Source organism: Schistocerca nitens, chromosome 5 (assembly GCF_023898315.1).
Source record: "Schistocerca nitens isolate TAMUIC-IGC-003100 chromosome 5, iqSchNite1.1, whole genome shotgun sequence".
NCBI lineage: Eukaryota > Metazoa > Arthropoda > Insecta > Orthoptera > Acrididae > Schistocerca > Schistocerca nitens.
Window position 1 is genome coordinate 455,394,081 of NC_064618.1, and position 17,896 is coordinate 455,411,976.

The window sequence follows — 17,896 nt, forward strand, 5'->3', positions numbered from 1 at the left end:
GACTGGCTTCAGTGCTTCAGCAAGTAACACGCGGTGTTGGGTGTAATTCACATGTATACTTTCATACACGAAAATATGCAGTGTATATGTTGGTGCACATCAAAGATTTTTCCAAAATGTCTCCCTCCCTCCCTCCCTCCCTTTAAAGTGCTGGCAAGTTCTGTGCTAGTTAGATTTACTTTCATTCCAATTGATGCATAGTGAGGAGGTCCTCCAGGATGCAGAAGTTATATATAAACAACGATGCTGTAACTTAACAAACGAAAGTGTTGGTATGTTGATAGAGACAATAGCACGCACGCATCCATCCATCCATCCATCCATCCATCCATACACCCGCACACACATCCATCCGCACGCACGCACGCACGCACGCACGCACGCACGCACGCACGCACGCACGCACGCACGCACGCACGCACGCACATACATACATACATACATACATACATACATACATACATACATCCATCCATCCATCCATCCCCCCCCGCGCGCGGGCGCACACGCACGCGCACGCACGCGCACACGCACGCACACGCACGCACGCGCGCACACGCACGCACGCGCGCACACGCACGCACGCGCGCACACGCACGCACGCGCGCGCGCACACGCACGCACGCGCGCGCGCGCACACGCACACACACACCGGCGCGCGCGCGCACACGCACACGCACACCGGCGCGCGCGCGCACACGCACACGCACACGCACACCGGCGCGCGCGCGCACACGCACACACACACCGGCGCGCGCGCGCACACGCACACACACACCGGCGCGCGCGCGCACACGCACACACACACCGGCGCGCGCGCGCACACGCACACACACACACACACCGGCGCGCGCGCGCACACGCACACACACACACACACACCGGCGCGCGCGCGCACACGCACACACACACACACACCGGCGCGCGCGCGCACACGCACACACACACACACACCGGCGCGCGCGCGCACACGCACACACACACACACACCGGCGCGCGCGCGCACACGCACACACACACCGGCGCGCGCGCGCACACCCATCCGCACATATACATACACAGACACATGTAAAGGCAAAGAGTTTGGGCAGAGACGGAATGACATAACAGCACGCACAACAAACTGTGTGTCACTAAGGAGACTATGAATGTGTGGAAGTCTTCCATGCAGGCCTTTTGCAGGGAATCAGTTGTCCTCTACCGCCTCCGCATTGGCCATTCGTGGCTAACGCGCACGCGCGTGTGTATACCTGTCCCTTTTTACCCCTAAAGCTGGCGGCACACGGACCACGCATCCGAACGTTGACCGTGCCGAGTTTCTGATGTCATAGCGTGGAATAGCATGCTCGGGAATCTTTCCGAACGTGCAGAGCAATATCTGGCATGTCAGATATTCTGAACGTGCGTTTAAGCGTTGACCAATGAGATGGTACAATGCCACCTACGTCACAAGCACTCCGTCTCCCTTCAGTACAGAGTTGTGAGGCACCATGTTGGCATTCATTTCAAGCTTGTATCTTATATGCCATTTCTGAGCACCAACAAATTGAGAATCACTGGAAAACCCGTTGTTAACTGTGTGATTCGTTCCAATAAAAAATGAGAAAAATCATATTCGCGGCAAAAGAATTACTGTAACTTCAGTATTATGAGAGTAGGCTATTTGAAGGCAGCGACACACTGAAGATCCACCCAAAATGCATTGTTCTTGGTACAATTTGTTATAGTTAAATTTCAATTAGTAACATATCTACGAATAAGGTTTTCAGCAACGGGCAATATAAATGATTAGAAGCACGAAGCGTGAGGTTGGTTTAGCGTAATGAGTAGTGTCACTGTCCTCATTAGAATTGATTGGTGGGGCGGTGGTTCGCATTTTGTCACTTCCAATTTTTTTTCCCTAACATTCGCGTTTTTATTAGGTTCTGATATTTTATGATTAATTTAAGTATATACTACAATATTTAATGTTATATAAATATAAGTTCACCTTTCTTGAGGGGTGGCTTTGTTCGATTGGCTTAATCTACAGGACAGCTTGCGCTACTTGTATAAAGATATTTTGCTCCTTTTTCTTTTACGCTTCGCAATTCACATGTTGCAAGAATTCTGCTACTGGGTAGGAACAGTGATCAAGTAAGACTGACCTTGGGGCTTTACTAAAATGTGGGAGTGATGAAATAATGTTTATCTTATGCGCAGAAGTATTCCAAATTTGTAACGCACTGTTTGTAATGGAACTTTTATAAACATGTGTCCTTATTGATTGGACATGATACTTTCCTTCTTGTGGACGATGGAGGAAATGTGCGTTTTAATAGAGCTAACGTGGGAATTTCACGCGCGCCCGTTGAGTAAACAGTGTGATTTACGAACTAGAATCATCCCTCAACTGTCGCTGGAGTGCGTTGCGATCGCGTATACCACGTTGGGGCCCACGTACCGTATGCAGAAGTCGCATCGTTCCTGAGCGTTCAGCAGCACGTTGAACTTGGCATGCTCAACGTTAACATTCGACAGCACGGTCAGTGTGCTGACAGATTAAGGTAAGTCTTTCCACTCCCGGCATTGGAATGACTCCTTACCCTCTCCCTTAAAACCCACATCCTTTCGTCTTTCCCTCTCCTTCCCTCTTTCCTGATGAAGCAACTGTGGGTTGCGAAAACTTGAAGGTTTCACACACACACACACACACACACACACACACACACACACACACACACAAATCAGTTGGTTCTACTGATAAATTATCAATGGAGTAGGAGGAGTTGTCCACCAATAAATCCTTAAGGCCTCTCTTAAACTGAATTTCATTGATTGTTAATCTTTTTATGGCTGCTGGCAAGTTATTGAAAATGTGTGTTCCTGAATAATGCACACCTTTTTGTACAAGACTAACTGGCTTGAAATCCTTGTGAAGATTATACTTATTTCTAGTATTGAACCTATGAATTGAGCTTTTGGTTTGAAAAAGTGATACATTTTTAGTGACAAATATCATTAAGGAATAAATATATTGGGAAGCAGTAGTTAGTATCCCTAGTTCCCTAAACAAGCTTCTGCAGGATGTTCTTGAGTTCACACCACATATAACTCTTACTGCACATTTTTGTGCCTGGAAAACTTTAGCTTGGCTTGATGAATTACCCCAGAAAAGAATACCATATGACATTATGGAATGAAAGTAAGCATAGTATGCCAGCTTTTTCATTTTTATATCCCCTATGTCTGACACAATTTGCATTGCAGATAGAGATTTGTTGAAATGCTTCAGCAGTTCTATGGTCTGCTCCTCCCAGTTGAATTTATTATCAAGCTGTAATCCCAAGAATTTAACACTGTCCACTTCTTCTATATGCTTGTCATCGTATGTTAGGCATATACTCGTTGGACACCCCTTACAAGTTCTGAACTGCACGTAGTGTGTTTTTTCAAAGTTTAGTGACAAAGAATTGGCTAGGAACCAGTGATTAATGTCCACAAATATTGTATTAGCTGACTTTTCTAACACTACACTTGATTTGCTATTTATTGCACTGTTTGTATCATCAGCAAACAAAACGAACTTGGCTTCTGTTAACGTTATTGATGAAAGGTCATTGATATACACAAGAAAAAGTAAGGGCCTTGTGGGGGACCCCACATGTTATTAGTTCCCAGTTGGATGATGCCTGATAGCTTGATACATGTGTCTTTCCTAATAACACCATTTGTTTCCTGCCAGAGATATAAGATTTGAACCATTTTGCAGCATTTCCTGTTGCACTATAAGCCGGCCGAAGTGGCCGTGCGGTTAAAGGCGCTGCAGTCTGGAACCGCAAGACCGCTACGGTCGCAGGTTCGAATCCTGCCTCGGGCATGGATGTTTGTGATGTCCTTAGGTTAGTTAGGTTTAACTAGTTCTAAGTTCTAGGGGACTAATGACCTCAGCAGTTGAGTCCCATAGTGCTCAGAGCCATTTGAACCTGTTGCACTATAATATTCCAATTTACTTAAAAGGATATTGTGATTCACACAGTCAAATGCCTTTGACAGATCACAAAATATACCAGTTGCCTGCAATTTTTTGTGTAATGTATTAAGCACATTTTCACTGTAAGTAGGTAGCCTTCTCAGTATCAGAACCCTTAAGAAATCCGAACTGTGGTGTCAAGTATTATGATTGAGATAAGATGGTTATTAAATCAGTTGGACATTACTTTTTCTAAAATTTTTGAAAATGCTGGCAAAAGTGAAATTGGACGGAAATTTGATGCTATTTCTTTATCTCCCTTCTTAAACAGTGGCTTAACTTCAGCATATTTCAACCATTCAGGAAATATTCCACTGATAAACGACTGGTTACACAGATAGCTTAGTGTATAAAACCATAACCATTCAAAGGATTGATAAGTTTTACAGTTACGAGGAAACGTATACTATCACTTAACACGGAAAAGCTGTATTTTCTCCTGGGAAAAGTCTTTTTAACCGGGAAAAATCCTTGTCCGCATATACACCCTGAATGTACATTAAAATATCTGCACGTGCTCTGCTCAGATTTGGTTATCTTAAGTGCCTGTTCTGCTTTAGGTTACAGAGACATGCTTCAGTATTGAAGGTATCTCCCCTCCTGCAAACAGAGAGCTGTAAGACTTAGCTGCAAATGCTAGATCAGTGTTCACTGTGAGCATTTCTGTTTCTCAAGCTGAATGGACTGTGTTGAAACTGGCACAATTTAGCCAAACAGTCTGTGTGTACTCTAGCTCTAGAAAGGACTAGTTAGAAAGATAGCAACATTCTGTGTCATGTTTATGTGCCTTTAGACGACTCTGCTACTTGGTGGGTGATCTTTACTGCTAAATTACATCCCACAAGGACTTTCCATCAACAGGCTTAATGTTTTTGCATTTTTACTAACTTGTTTTGTTTTTTACATGTGTAAGCATTGCTTTAATGCAATAAATGTTGGATAAAAGTATGGTTCAGGTGACTATCATAAAATGATACAACTTAAATTTTTGTTTAGTCCTGCTTTCCTGCCGCACCTTGAAGGCTGTTTTGAAGAGGTTTACAAGCTGCTAAATTACCCTCAGGATGATATCCGGAAAGCAGCGATTGAAACACTTTCACAGTTCTGCATCAACTTCTCAAAGATAGATACACCAGCAGGAAAAGCAGGTACTGTTACCATTGGTAAACCAATCTGTTTCGAATGTCACTTGTATTTGATTCACTTCCATCATAATCAAATTCAAATTAGAGTAATAATATTACATACACAGTACCTTCATATTTTGTACAATTGCATGAAATAAAATCACTTCATATCCATTAAGTGGGAACAAGAAGAAAATTAGTATTGATTTAAATTTAACTTTTAGTGTCTTAAAGTCCTTAACATAATTTGTTTTGGAAAACATTGTGAAGCAAGCATTTGAAATGGAATTGTTTCAGCTTTGATGAAAGCATTATCCATGTTCGTTCCTAAGTGTGCTGAACTGATTCGCATGGATGAAGAAAGGGAAGTAGTAACAACTGCCCTCGAAGCGTATACTGAGTTATTGAAGGAAGTAAAGCACCCTGTTCTGGAAGGAGAAGGGCATAAAGATGCCATAATTAATTGCATACAGGATGTTATGACTTTCAAGGTTGGTTACTTACATTGTATATCTGAAAAATTTTGGATCCATTAACAAGTTTGTATGTGTACAAATTTTCCAGATTTCAGTCCTAGTAGTTCTGTCACAAAGCACTTCCTCATGTAGCTTACTGCCTGTTTGTGAAATAGACATTCTAGCTGAAATTTTTGTTCGTGAAAAGTATGAAGCCTTCACTAACCCATTCAAGACCATCAATCACTTGATGGTGTAAATAAAACCTATATCACAGCATTCCATTTGCATAATAAAGAGGCCCACGCAACACACCTTTTGATTGACATCATAATTTCTCAAAAATGCTTACCTAAATTTCTAGATGTCACCTTCACTCACACTCTCATTTAAACAGCACTGTATGAAACTGTCAAAGAAACCTTGCACAATAGTAAATCTTCTCCACAAAATAACTGGAAAAAATTGTGGAGCAAATACGCACATGCTATTCACTGCTGCAATTTAATGTGTGCTTGACTGCTGAATACTGTGCCCCTGTGTGGGGAAAAAAGCACATGTACAACAAAGACAGACATATTTCTGAATAAGACCATGAAGACATTACTGCCACTGTCACACACACACACACACACACACACACACACACACACACACACACACACACACACAGCAGTTGCCTGCTGCATCCGGTATTATTCCTCCACATCTCAGAAGACCTGCCAATGCGCAAGTTCTTAATTAGACAGTTCCAGAAAAACTCATTTTTAAGTAGCACTTCCCAGAATCCACCAGGTTTACGCTGAAGGTACACAAGACAGTTTGGGCTGATTTTCAGGTCTCAGAAATTTTTGACTTCATCAAGGAGTGTAATGAACACTGAAATGAACATCCCTCCCAGAACATTCATCCAATTCCAAATCCAGTAATGGTCTCAAACAGTGGAGACTTATCTGCATTTGAGTGGAATGAGGAGGGTGTGACCACATCTTAAATAAAATGGTTATAAAAGTGCAGAGCAATAGAAAAGGTGTTATAAAGAGCTTCCCACTCTATTGCTTTAAAGTTGGTTTGAAAGATTTGAATGAAGTGACAGTGTCAAATTTAAATTGTGCATGTGTATGCATGTCTTAAGTTATAATTTTTTATAGCATACATTTTGTGTGCCTCTTTCCAATGCTGTCAGTTGCTAATTTTGTTTCCTTGCTGTTACTAGAAAATAGTGGTTCTTATAGTTGAGAAAAAGGTCAAAGTAGGAATAAAATGTTTTCTTACTTACTAAGTAACTCACCGCTCTTGCTAAGTATTGTGAGCTGATACTCTTATTTAAGTGTTTATCTGAGCACCAATTTCTTTTAGGTGAATATCTGTCAAATGTATGTAAATTGCTAAGTTCTGTGTGGAATATTTTAAACCTCCTTGGATGAGCTTGACAAATATGTAAAGCCTGTAATAAACAGCTGTATGTGCATCGTGAGGAGCATTTACTCACAGTGGCTGTGTGTAGCAAACTCAAACATCTCAGACTAAAAGTATTGAATGTTAAGCTGCACTGAGAGAATTCCTTAAACTACTTAAACAGTTGAATCTTGGGAATTCTGTGTAGTGTGGACATTTATATTTCAGCTGTTGAGATTTATTAGTACTGATCTTTAGAAACTTAAGCTATCAACTTTAAATAAATATTATGGAATGGAGGTAATATCAAGATAGATCTGGATTAAAAATGATTATGGTTGGCATTATTCCTAGAATGCCTGAGCAATTTTTTTAAATCTTACAAATCTGTCAACTTTTGCACTTGCAAGCAAATAACTCATTTTTTTGGATAATGAGTCCACCAATATTTTATGGAAAGAGGAGTGGTGTTATCGCTCATGGGGCTGTTGGAGAGTGACAAATGTCGCACGAGTGCCTCTTCTAGTTATATCAGTAAGGAAGGGGAACCAATTGGATAAGAAGGCCAAAAAAGGCTTGAAGCTGATCATTCATAAATTATTCTTTTCTACAGAGTTCATGGGAGTAGTGGGTCTTTGTCACCAATTGCATTATAGAGAATCAACATCAGATAGTGCTATAACTTCTATCAGCTATATATCCACTTCATTTATATGGTGGTGGTAAATCCAAGGCTATTGCACAAACTCTCAGGTTACCCAAAAATAATCAGAACCTGCTTTGTCAGTTCAAAGCTGAAGTAGCTGATGTCCTATGCAAGATGAACAAGGATGTAAACGGGAGAAAGAGGGAAGATCTTAAAAGGTAGATACTGAATATGCAAAGAAGTAGAAAATATAGCATGCATCAAAGCCACTTCCCCAAAATGTTCATGAGAAGAATGTTGGACATTGGCCAGTTGTGTTTGAGAAGAGAGGTATATGCAAGGTGTCAAACGGCAGAGGAGGTCCATCAATTATTCACCAGACTTGTAATATTAATTTGTGCATAGAGAAAAAAAGGAACTGTTTTCTGGATTTTTATAGAGAATAAAAATTATGAAGATAAAAAGCTTCAAATTCTTAATAATTTCATATCAGAAAAGTATAGTGTCATTATTCACAAGCCAGAATAAAAGTTATCTGTCTTTCCGAAAACGACGATTATGATGTATGAAATTGAGTCAAATGTTTCTACTTCCCATACAGTTACCAGTTGTGGTTACACCAACTGTTTTTATTAGATAATAAACAAGTCTCAGACAAATATTTTGCTGCCTGTTATGTACATATATCATACATAAAGTGCGAAAATGCAAAGGGGATCCTGTGTGTATCTTTTACCACTTAAAATGTTTTGGATTTCACTGCATACTATTTAGAATTCTTTGTCTTTACTGCTTCATAATTCTGTTCGTAGAAGTTTAACTTGATCAGTTACTGTTCCAGATTATAAATTCTCATTCTTGAAGTTGCATAGATCAGCATACTTCATCCCTTTTCTGAATAGTTCTAAGATCTTTTATAGATCACACAGATAATCTGTAAAAATCACAGTATCATTAGAAATCCTATTTGATCTAGATTAAATTAGATATATTTGTTCTGTAGACCCATAGCGAAGAGACCATATAGGTTGTAAAACATACCATAAAATAGTAATGTGCCATACATACATACAAAAGAGATCAGCTATTATTCCTTCAAGATATTGTAAGGTAAATGATCCTCATAGTTCTTAATTACTGTAAAGAAGGCACATCAGGTTGCAGACACACAATTAATACACTTAAAAAAAGCTTTTGGCCACAAGCCTTCATCAGTAGCACATGCACGCGCACGAGCAAACACACCTCATGGCACACAAGACTGTGGTTATGTGCATGAAGAGAGAGTGTGTGTGTGTGTGTGTGTGTGTGTGTGTGTGTGTGTGTGTGTGTGTGTGAAGGCTGTGGCTGTAAGCTTTATGTAAGTTTGTTTTAATTGTGCCAGTCTGCAACTTAACGTGTGTTCTTTACCATAAGTAACAATCTGTCTTTGACACAATGTTGATACTCCTACCTGAAGATTCCATTGTTTGATCATCATATTTGTGGCCTGAGTAAAAAATAAATCTGGAAAACCTTTTCACTTAAGAGATGCAAGTGATTCTTCTTAGGCTAATATACCACACACCAGACAGAAAATATGTTTAAAACATAGATTTACATTAATCACATTACTCCACTGAAGATGTGCAGAAGGCAGATTATGCAAAACACAGTATTTGGTACTTTCAAGAATACATATACTTCAATCACAGCAGTTATACCAATCATCACTGAGCAGTCTCCTTAATGCATGTTTTACAGTTGGTGCAAATAAGTTCGAATTCTTTGTGCCTCTCCATGTTAACGTTTTTAATTTTTCTGTTACAATTTGGACTGTAGTTAAGATGTTTTGTTTTAGGTTTTATGTAACTTGCAGTGTTTTTGAGAGTTCCTCTGTACCATAATTCACTTGGTCATTGAAGACTCAATGTGTATAGTGTAATAACGTAATCTTCACATCTCATTTTGACTTCTATCGTGTAACGTATTTTAACCTATTACCAATTGGTGGAAAGTCTTGTTTGAACCCTACTGGTTCTGTTGGGTTGTTCAATTCTGGATTATTTTATGAATATCAATGTAAAATCATGATTCCATAGTGATTGCACTATGTAGGATATTTTTGTCTGAATTGTGTTGGTATCCAGGATGGGAACAACAAAGAGCATGGGCAGCTGCTCACCTGTTAAGGAAAAACTGCTAAGAAACTACACATGGAGATGAAAATAATGCACTATCTTTAGTGGTTGTACACTTTTAGTGGCTGTTGTATATACATCTCACACAACAGTTGTGCAAATGCACATGCTTAATATGTATTAAACATACATTCTGTGTTGCTGTTGTTGCGTTTTGAATGTCTTTTGAAACACTTTTGTTTCATGCAGACGGAATGTCAGGATAAAGATGACGACGATACAAATATAGCAGATGATGAGCCAGATGCAGAACAAGATGAACTTCTGCTGGAGTGTGCTGGTGATGTTTTGCCAGCATTAGCAAAAGCTATGGATCAGGAAACATTTGCACAATATTATGGTATGCTGATGCCACTTTTCCTGAAAAACACGGTAAGTTCAGTTTGTATGAGACTCAGATAAAAAACTTGCATTATTGAGTTATGGCAACCATATTTTAAGCTACCAATAATTGCTCCTGTATCCTAATTCTGAAAAGTGCTTAATTTTGAAGGGATAGTGTTTTATATTGAGTGCTGCATTTAATATGTAACTTACAAACTGATGAGTCAAAACATTGACTACCGGCTTAAGTTTGTTTGTCTTTGGGATGAAATATATCACTGACCCTGCATTTCGGGAATCTTACAGTTTGTTGGCAGGTTTTTTGGAGGTAAGTGGCATTAAATGCCTATGCACAGGTCATATAATTCACATAAATAACAGGCCACTGATTTGTATGTGCGGCAGTGGCGACCCAGATGGGTTCCATAGGATGTAAATCAGCCGAATTTGGCTGCTAAGACAACCTGAGTTCACTGTATTTCTCCTCAAACCACTGTAGCATGGTTCTGGCTCCGGGACATTCACTTATATTGTTATATTACTGCAAGAGGACATTGCTGTCAAGGAAGATATCAAGGATGAAGGCACACAGGTGGTTCACAGCTGTGAACATGTCTTCGATTACTACCACAAGCCCCATACAAGTGCAGGAGAATCTCTCTCATAGCATAATACTCCTCCCACCAGCCTGCATCAGTAGGGCACAGCATGTTTCAAGCTGCTGTTCAACTTCATACAGCATTTGTGGAGATGACCAGTGACCTGGTGTCACAAAAATGTGATTCACCCAAAAAGCCAACACATTTCCAATGATAGATGGTCAAATCCCCATGGTCGTGCACCCATACAATAGTAATTAACAAAGTCATTGGGTCAACATGTGAAAATGTAAAGGTGGTCTGTTGTGGAGCTCAATGTTCACTGATGTACGATGAACAGTATACTATGAAACACTTCTGCTCTTTCGGCAGAGACAGCACAGATCGCTATCTATCCTACTTTACAAAGCAGACAAGCCTCCGAACCCCACAGTTGTGGACATCCAACCATTTAGTGCCTACTGGTAGTTTCACTGTCGTACCTCCTACCATAGATGCTCACAACAGTAGCACGTGAACATTCGACCAGCTTCACTGTTTCCAAGATACTCACTCACAGGCTCTGCTTAATAATAATCTGTCCTTTGTCAGTCACTTCTCAGTGTACCTCCCCAATTGCAGCCCATATCTTAGTTAGGGTGATTTGCCATCCATGCCTGTTCTGCTTACGTATTTTTGTTACTGTGTCGTGTGCCTGCACTGGACATAATGTTTCGGCTTGTCAGTGAATGTTAATATAGGCTAGGATTGTATGTGCTAATGAATTGTAATAGTGTACTAGGTTGGTATGTAAACCCCTTAGAGTGGGGTAAGCATACTCGAGTACTTTGACTGGGCAATTTTTATTTTTTTCCAGTAATTATCATTTTCTATTTAGTCTAATAGGTAACTGGATGCGAAAAAGTTAAGATTGAGCAAAACAGCCACATAATGAGCATGTTTTATTTCAGCATCTCACTTGAATACTGTACGTAGGATAATGGCCAATAGCAACTAAATACCCCCACTAAAAATATTAACAGTGGAAATTTTTCCATTAATTTGTGCTTGTCATTTATTACTAAAACACTTTCGGCTTTTGTGAGGATACTGTGCATGTCCACGCCTAGTTTGTAGCCATTGGTGGGATTGCCAGGCCTTTACTCCTGTCATATTTCAAATGTTTTAAATACTTGTTGAAATATGCTCTAGACTCTGTCTAGTTTGTGTTCCAGTGTCGCATCCAAATAAAGCCTTTTTTGTCTGTCCACAATTTTTTTCCCCCCATAAGATAGGATCCATCTTCTTAAAACATTCTATCTAATTTTAAGAACTAACCCAATTTGAAACACGGCTGTTGTTTGTTTGTTTGCGCTTGAGCCACATCATAAGCAATAATTCAAAACATACTTGTAAAACATGCTCCATGGCTGTAATGCATTTGAACAAACTCATTTTACCACCATAAGCTTCATTGTTACTTTAGTTCAGTAAGAAATACCATTTTTATGTTGACCTATGTAAAACACACCACCACAAGAAAAAGTGGTAGTGTAACATTTTTCTTGATTAGTCATACCTAATGTGCCACACAAAATATTTGACCATTGCAAGTTTTGTTACATCTTCTCATGATGGAATGCTTGTATATTGGATTGTATAAGAGCGCTGGCAGGTCGATAGACACACAAACAAACACAAACACACACACAAAATTCAAGCTTTCGCAACAAACTGTTGCCTCATCAGGAAAGAGGGAAGGAGAGGGAAAGATGAAAGGATGTGGGTTTTAAGGGAGAGTGTAAGGAGTCATTCCAATCCCGGGAGCGGAAAGACTTACCTTAGGGGGAAAAAAGGACGGGTATACGTGCGCACGCACACACACATATCCATCCGCACATACACAGACACAAGCAGACATATTTAAAGACAAAGAGTTTGGGCAGAGATGTCAGTCGAGGCGGAAGTGAAGAGGCAAAGATGATGTTGAATGACAGGTGAGGTATGAGTGGCGGCAACTTGAAATTAGCGGAGATTGAGGCCTGGTGGGTAACGGGAAGAGAGGATATATTGAAGAGCAAGTTCCCATCTCCGGAGTTCGGATAGGTTAGTGTTAGTGGGAAGTATCCAGATAACCCGGACGGTGTAACACTGTGCCAAGATGTGCTGGCCGTGCACCAAGGCATGTTTAGCCACAGGGTGATCCTCATTACCAACAAACACTGTCTCCCTGTGTCCATTCATGCGAATGGACAGTTTGTTGCTTGTCATTCCCACATAGGTTGCATCACAGTGTAGGCAGGTCAGTTGGTAAATCACGTGGGTGCTTTCACACGTGGCTCTGCCTTTGATCGTGTACACCTTCCGGGTTACAGGACTGGAGTAGGTGGGGTGGGAGGGTGCATGGGACAGGTTTTACACCGGGGGCGGTTACAAGGATAGGAGCCAGAGGGTAGGGAAGGCGGTTTGGGGATTTCATAGGGATGAACTAACAGGTTACGAAGGTTAGGTGGACGGCGGAAAGACACTCTTGGTGGAGTGGGGAGGATTTCATGAAGGATGGATCTCATTTCAGGGCAGGATTTGAGGAAGTCGTATTCCTGCTGGAGAGCCACATTCAGAGTCTGGTCCAGTCCTGGAAAGTATCCTGTCACAAGTGGGGCACTTTTGTGGTTCTTCTGTGGGGGATTCTGGGTTCGAGGGGATGAGGAAGTGGCTCTGGTTATTTGCTTCTGTACCAGGTCGGGAGGGTAGTTGCGAGATGCGAAAGCTGTAGTCAGGTTGTTGGTGTAATGGTTCAGGGATTCCGGACTGGAGCAGATTCGTTTGCCACGAAGACCTAGGCTGTAGGGAAGGGACCGTTTGATGTGGAATGGGTGGCAGCTGTCATAATGCAGGTACTGTTGCTTGTTGGTGGGTTTGATGTGGACGGACGTGTGAAGCTGGCCATTGGACAGGTGGAGGTCAACGTCAAGGAAAGTGGCATGGGATTTGGAGTAGGACCAGGTGAATCTGATGGAACCAAAGGAGTTGAGGTTGGAGAGGAAATTCTGAAGTTCTTCTTCACTGTGAGTCCAGATCATGAAGATGTCATCAATAAATCTGTACCAAACTTTGGGTTGGCAGGCCTGGGTAACCAAGAAGGCTTCCTCTAAGCGACCCATGAATAGGTTGGCGTACGAGGTGGCCACCCTGGTACCCATGGCTGTTCCCTTTAATTGTTGGTATGTTTGGCCTTCAAAAGTGAAGAAGTTGTGGGTCAGGATGAAGCTGGCTAAGGTGATGAGGAAAGAGGTTTTAGGTAGGGTGGCAGGTGATCGGCGTGAAAGGAAGTGCTCCATCGCAGCAAGGCCCTGGACGTGCGGAATATTTGTGTATAAGGAAGTGGCATCAATGGTTACAAGGATGGTTTCCGGGGGTAACAGATTGGGTAAGGATTCCAGGCGTTCAAGAAAGTGGTTGGTGTCTTTGATGAAGGATGGGAGACTGCATGTAATGGGTTGGAGGTGTTGATCTATGTAGGCAGAGATCCGTTCTGTGGGGGCTTGGTAACCAGCTACAATGGGGCGGCCGGGATGATTGGGTTTGTGGATTTTAGGTAGAAGGTAGGGGTGCGGGTTGTCGGAGGGGTCAGGAGGTTGATGGAGTCAGGTGAAAGGTTTTGCAGGGAGCCTAAGGTTCTGAGGATTCCTTGAAGCTCCGCCTGGATATCGGGAATGGGGTTACCTTGGCAAACTTTGTATGTGGTGTTGTCTGAAAGCTGACGCAGTCCCTCAGCCACATACTCCCGACAATCAAGTACCGCGGTCGTGGAACCCTTGTCCGCCGGAAGAATGACGATGGATCGGTCAGCCTTCAGATCACGGATAACCTGGGCCTCAGCAGAGGTGATGTTCTGACTTCCAGCCTTGCATCTCAATCCTTCTTAAAAAACCTTGATCCTACTCCCAACATCACCAGTGCTGAAGCCCAGGCTATCCGTGATCTGAAGGCTGACCGATCCATCGTCATTCTTCCGGCGGACAAGGGTTCCACGACCGTGGTACTTGATCGTCGGGAGTATGTGGCTGAGGGACTGCGTCAGCTTTCAAACAACACCACATACAAAGTTTGCCAAGGTAACCTCCTGACCCCTCCGACACCCCGCACCCCTACCTGCTACCTTCTTCCTAAGATCCACAAACCCAATCATCCCGGCCGCCCCATTGTAGCTGGTTACCAAGCCCCCACAGAACGGATCTCTGCCTACGTAGATCAACACCTTCAACCCATTACATGCAGTCTCCCATCCTTCATCAAAGACACCAACCACTTTCTCGAATGCCTGGAATCCTTACCCAATCTGTTACCCCCGGAAACCATCCTTGTAACCATTGATGCCACTTCCTTATACACAAATATTCCGCACGTCCAGGGCCTCGCTGCGATGGAGCACTTCCTTTCACGCCGATCACCTACCACCCTACCTAAAACCTCTTTCCTCATTACCTTAGCCAGCTTCATCCTGACCCACAACTTCTTCACTTTTGAAGGCCAGACATACCAACAATTAAAGGGAACAGCCATGGGTACCAGGGTGGCCACCTCGTACGCCAACCTATTCATGGGTCGCTTAGAGGAAGCCTTCTTGGTTACCCAGGCCTGCCAACCCAAAGTTTGGTACAGATTTATTGATGACATCTTCATGATCTGGACTCACAGTGAAGAAGAACTTCAGAATTTCCTCTCCAACCTCAACTCCTTTGGTTCCATCAGATTCACCTGGTCCTACTCCAAATCCCATGCCACTTTCCTTGACGTTGACCTCCACCTGTCCAATGGCCAGCTTCACACGTCCGTCCACATCAAACCCACCAACAAGCAACAGTACCTGCATTATGACAGCTGCCACCCATTCCACATCAAACGGTCCCTTCCCTACAGCCTAGGTCTTCGTGGCAAACGAATCTGCTCCAGTCCGGAATCCCTGAACCATTACACCAACAACCTGAAAACAGCTTTCGCATCTTGCAACTACCCTCCCGACCTGGTACAGAAGCAAATAACCAGAGCCACTTCCTCATCCCCTCGAACCCAGAATCCCCCACAGAAGAACCACAAAAGTGCCCCACTTGTGACAGGATACTTTCCAGGACTGGACCAGACTCTGAATGTGGCTCTCCAGCAGGGATACGACTTCCTCAAATCCTGCCCTGAAATGAGATCCATCCTTCATGAAATCCTCCCCACTCCACCAAGAGTGTCTTTCCGCCGTCCACCTAACCTTCGTAACCTATTAGTTGATCCCTATGAAATCCCCAAACCACCTTCCCTACCCTCTGGTTCCTATCCTTGTAACCGCCCCCGGTGTAAAACCTGTCCCATGCACCCTCCCACCACCACCTACTCCAGTCCTGTAACCCGGAAGGTGTACACGATCAAAGGCAGAGCCACGTGTGAAAGCACCCACGTGATTTACCAACTGACCTGCCTACACTGTGACGCTTTCTATGTGGGAATGACCAGCAACAAACTGTCCATTCACATGAATGGACACAGGGAGACAGTGTTTGTTGGTAATGAGGATCACCCTGTGGCTAAACATGCCTTGGTGCACGGCCAGCACATCTTGGCACAGTGTTACACCGTCCGGGTTATCTGGATACTTCCCACCAACACCAACCTATCTGAACTCCGGAGATAGGAACTTGCCCTTCAATATATCCTCTCTTCCCGTTATCCACCAGGCCACAATCTCCACTAATTTCAAGTTGCCGCCACTCATACCTCACCTGCTATTCAACAACATCTTTGCCTCTGCACTTCCGCCTCGACTGACATCTCTGCCCAAACTCTTTGTCTTTAAATATGTCTGCTTGTGTCTGTATATGTGTGGATGGATAGGTGTGTGTGTGCGCGAGCGTATACCTGTCCTTTTTTCCCCCTAAGGTAAGTCTTTCCGCTCCCGGCATTGGAATGACTCCTTACCCTCTCCCTTAAAACCCACATCCTTTCATCTTTCCCTCTCCTTCCCTCTTTCCTGAAGAAGCAACCGGGGGTTGCGAAAGCTTGAAATTTTGTGTGTGTATTTGTGTTTTTTTTATTGTGCCTATCTACCAGCGCTTTCCCGTTTGGTAACTCATGGAATCTCTGTTTTTAATATATTTTTCCCATGTGGAATGTTTCTTTCTATTTTATTTATATCAAAACTTTATACAAAGAATTTTTCAGTTTTCTGTCAGCCCAATACTAACTGCTCTCAGATCTCATCCTTCTTTCTTCATCAGAAATCACCCTTTCTATTTCCTGTTTGTTGATTCTTTTTTGCTGTCTGGTTTGTTTGTCTGTGAGTTTCCTGGTTTTGTAAGTTTTGTTTCTTAGGTCTTCCAATGTAATCTGTAACTCAAAGCTTAAGTTTATATTTAAGTACTCTCCTGTTCATTAGCACACAGGACTACCATTTGGGATGATTGCAGTTCAAACCCCATCTAGTCATCCAGATTTAAGTTTTCTGTTGCTTCCTTAGATTGCTGTAGGCAAATGCCAGGATGGTTCCATTCAAGTTGCAGTTAACACTTATTCTCTGCCTCTTGAAAATGTATGAAAATCCTGATTTAAATTTTCCATTGTTTCTCAAAATTGTTAGAGTAGAGCTGTAAGCAGTCTCTGTCCCCTCCCCCCCTCCCTTTCCAGTTAAGCTAATGTCACATTTTGAATGATGTACACTGAACCTCCACAGAAACTGGTATAGTCATGCATATTCAAATATAGATATATGTAAACAGGCAAAATATGGAGCTGCTGTTGGCAACGGCTATATAAGACAAGAAGTGTCTGGCACAGTTGTAAGATCGGTTGGTTATTGCTGCTACAATGGCAGGATATCAAGATTTAAGTGAGTTTGAATGTGGAATTCGTCTGTGCATGAGCAACTGGACACAGTCTCTCCAAGGTAGTGAGGAAGTGGGGATTTTCCCATATGACCATTTCAAGAGTGTACCGTGAACATCAGGAATCCGGTAAAACATAACATCTCCGACATCGCTGCAGCCTGAAAAAAGATCCTGCAAGAACTCGATGGACAATGACTGAAGAGAATCGTTCAACATGACAGAAGTGCAACCCTTCCACAAATTGATGCAGGTTTCAATGCTGGACCATCAACAAGTGTTACCATGCGAACCATTCAACGAAACC

General features: G+C 42.5%; 1 protein-coding gene across 1 annotated transcript in view; it reads left to right on the forward strand.

Moving 5' to 3' along the window:
* The window catches only part of LOC126259436 (importin-4-like), a 151,154-nt gene that overhangs the window by 124,667 nt on the left and 8,591 nt on the right, over positions 1-17,896 (forward strand). Inside the window, exons 13-15 of the mRNA XM_049956251.1 lie at positions 5,009-5,160; positions 5,437-5,630; positions 10,008-10,190. Of these exons, the coding sequence (XP_049812208.1) occupies positions 5,009-5,160; positions 5,437-5,630; positions 10,008-10,190 (529 nt within the window). The remainder of the gene's footprint in view (positions 1-5,008; positions 5,161-5,436; positions 5,631-10,007; positions 10,191-17,896) is intronic.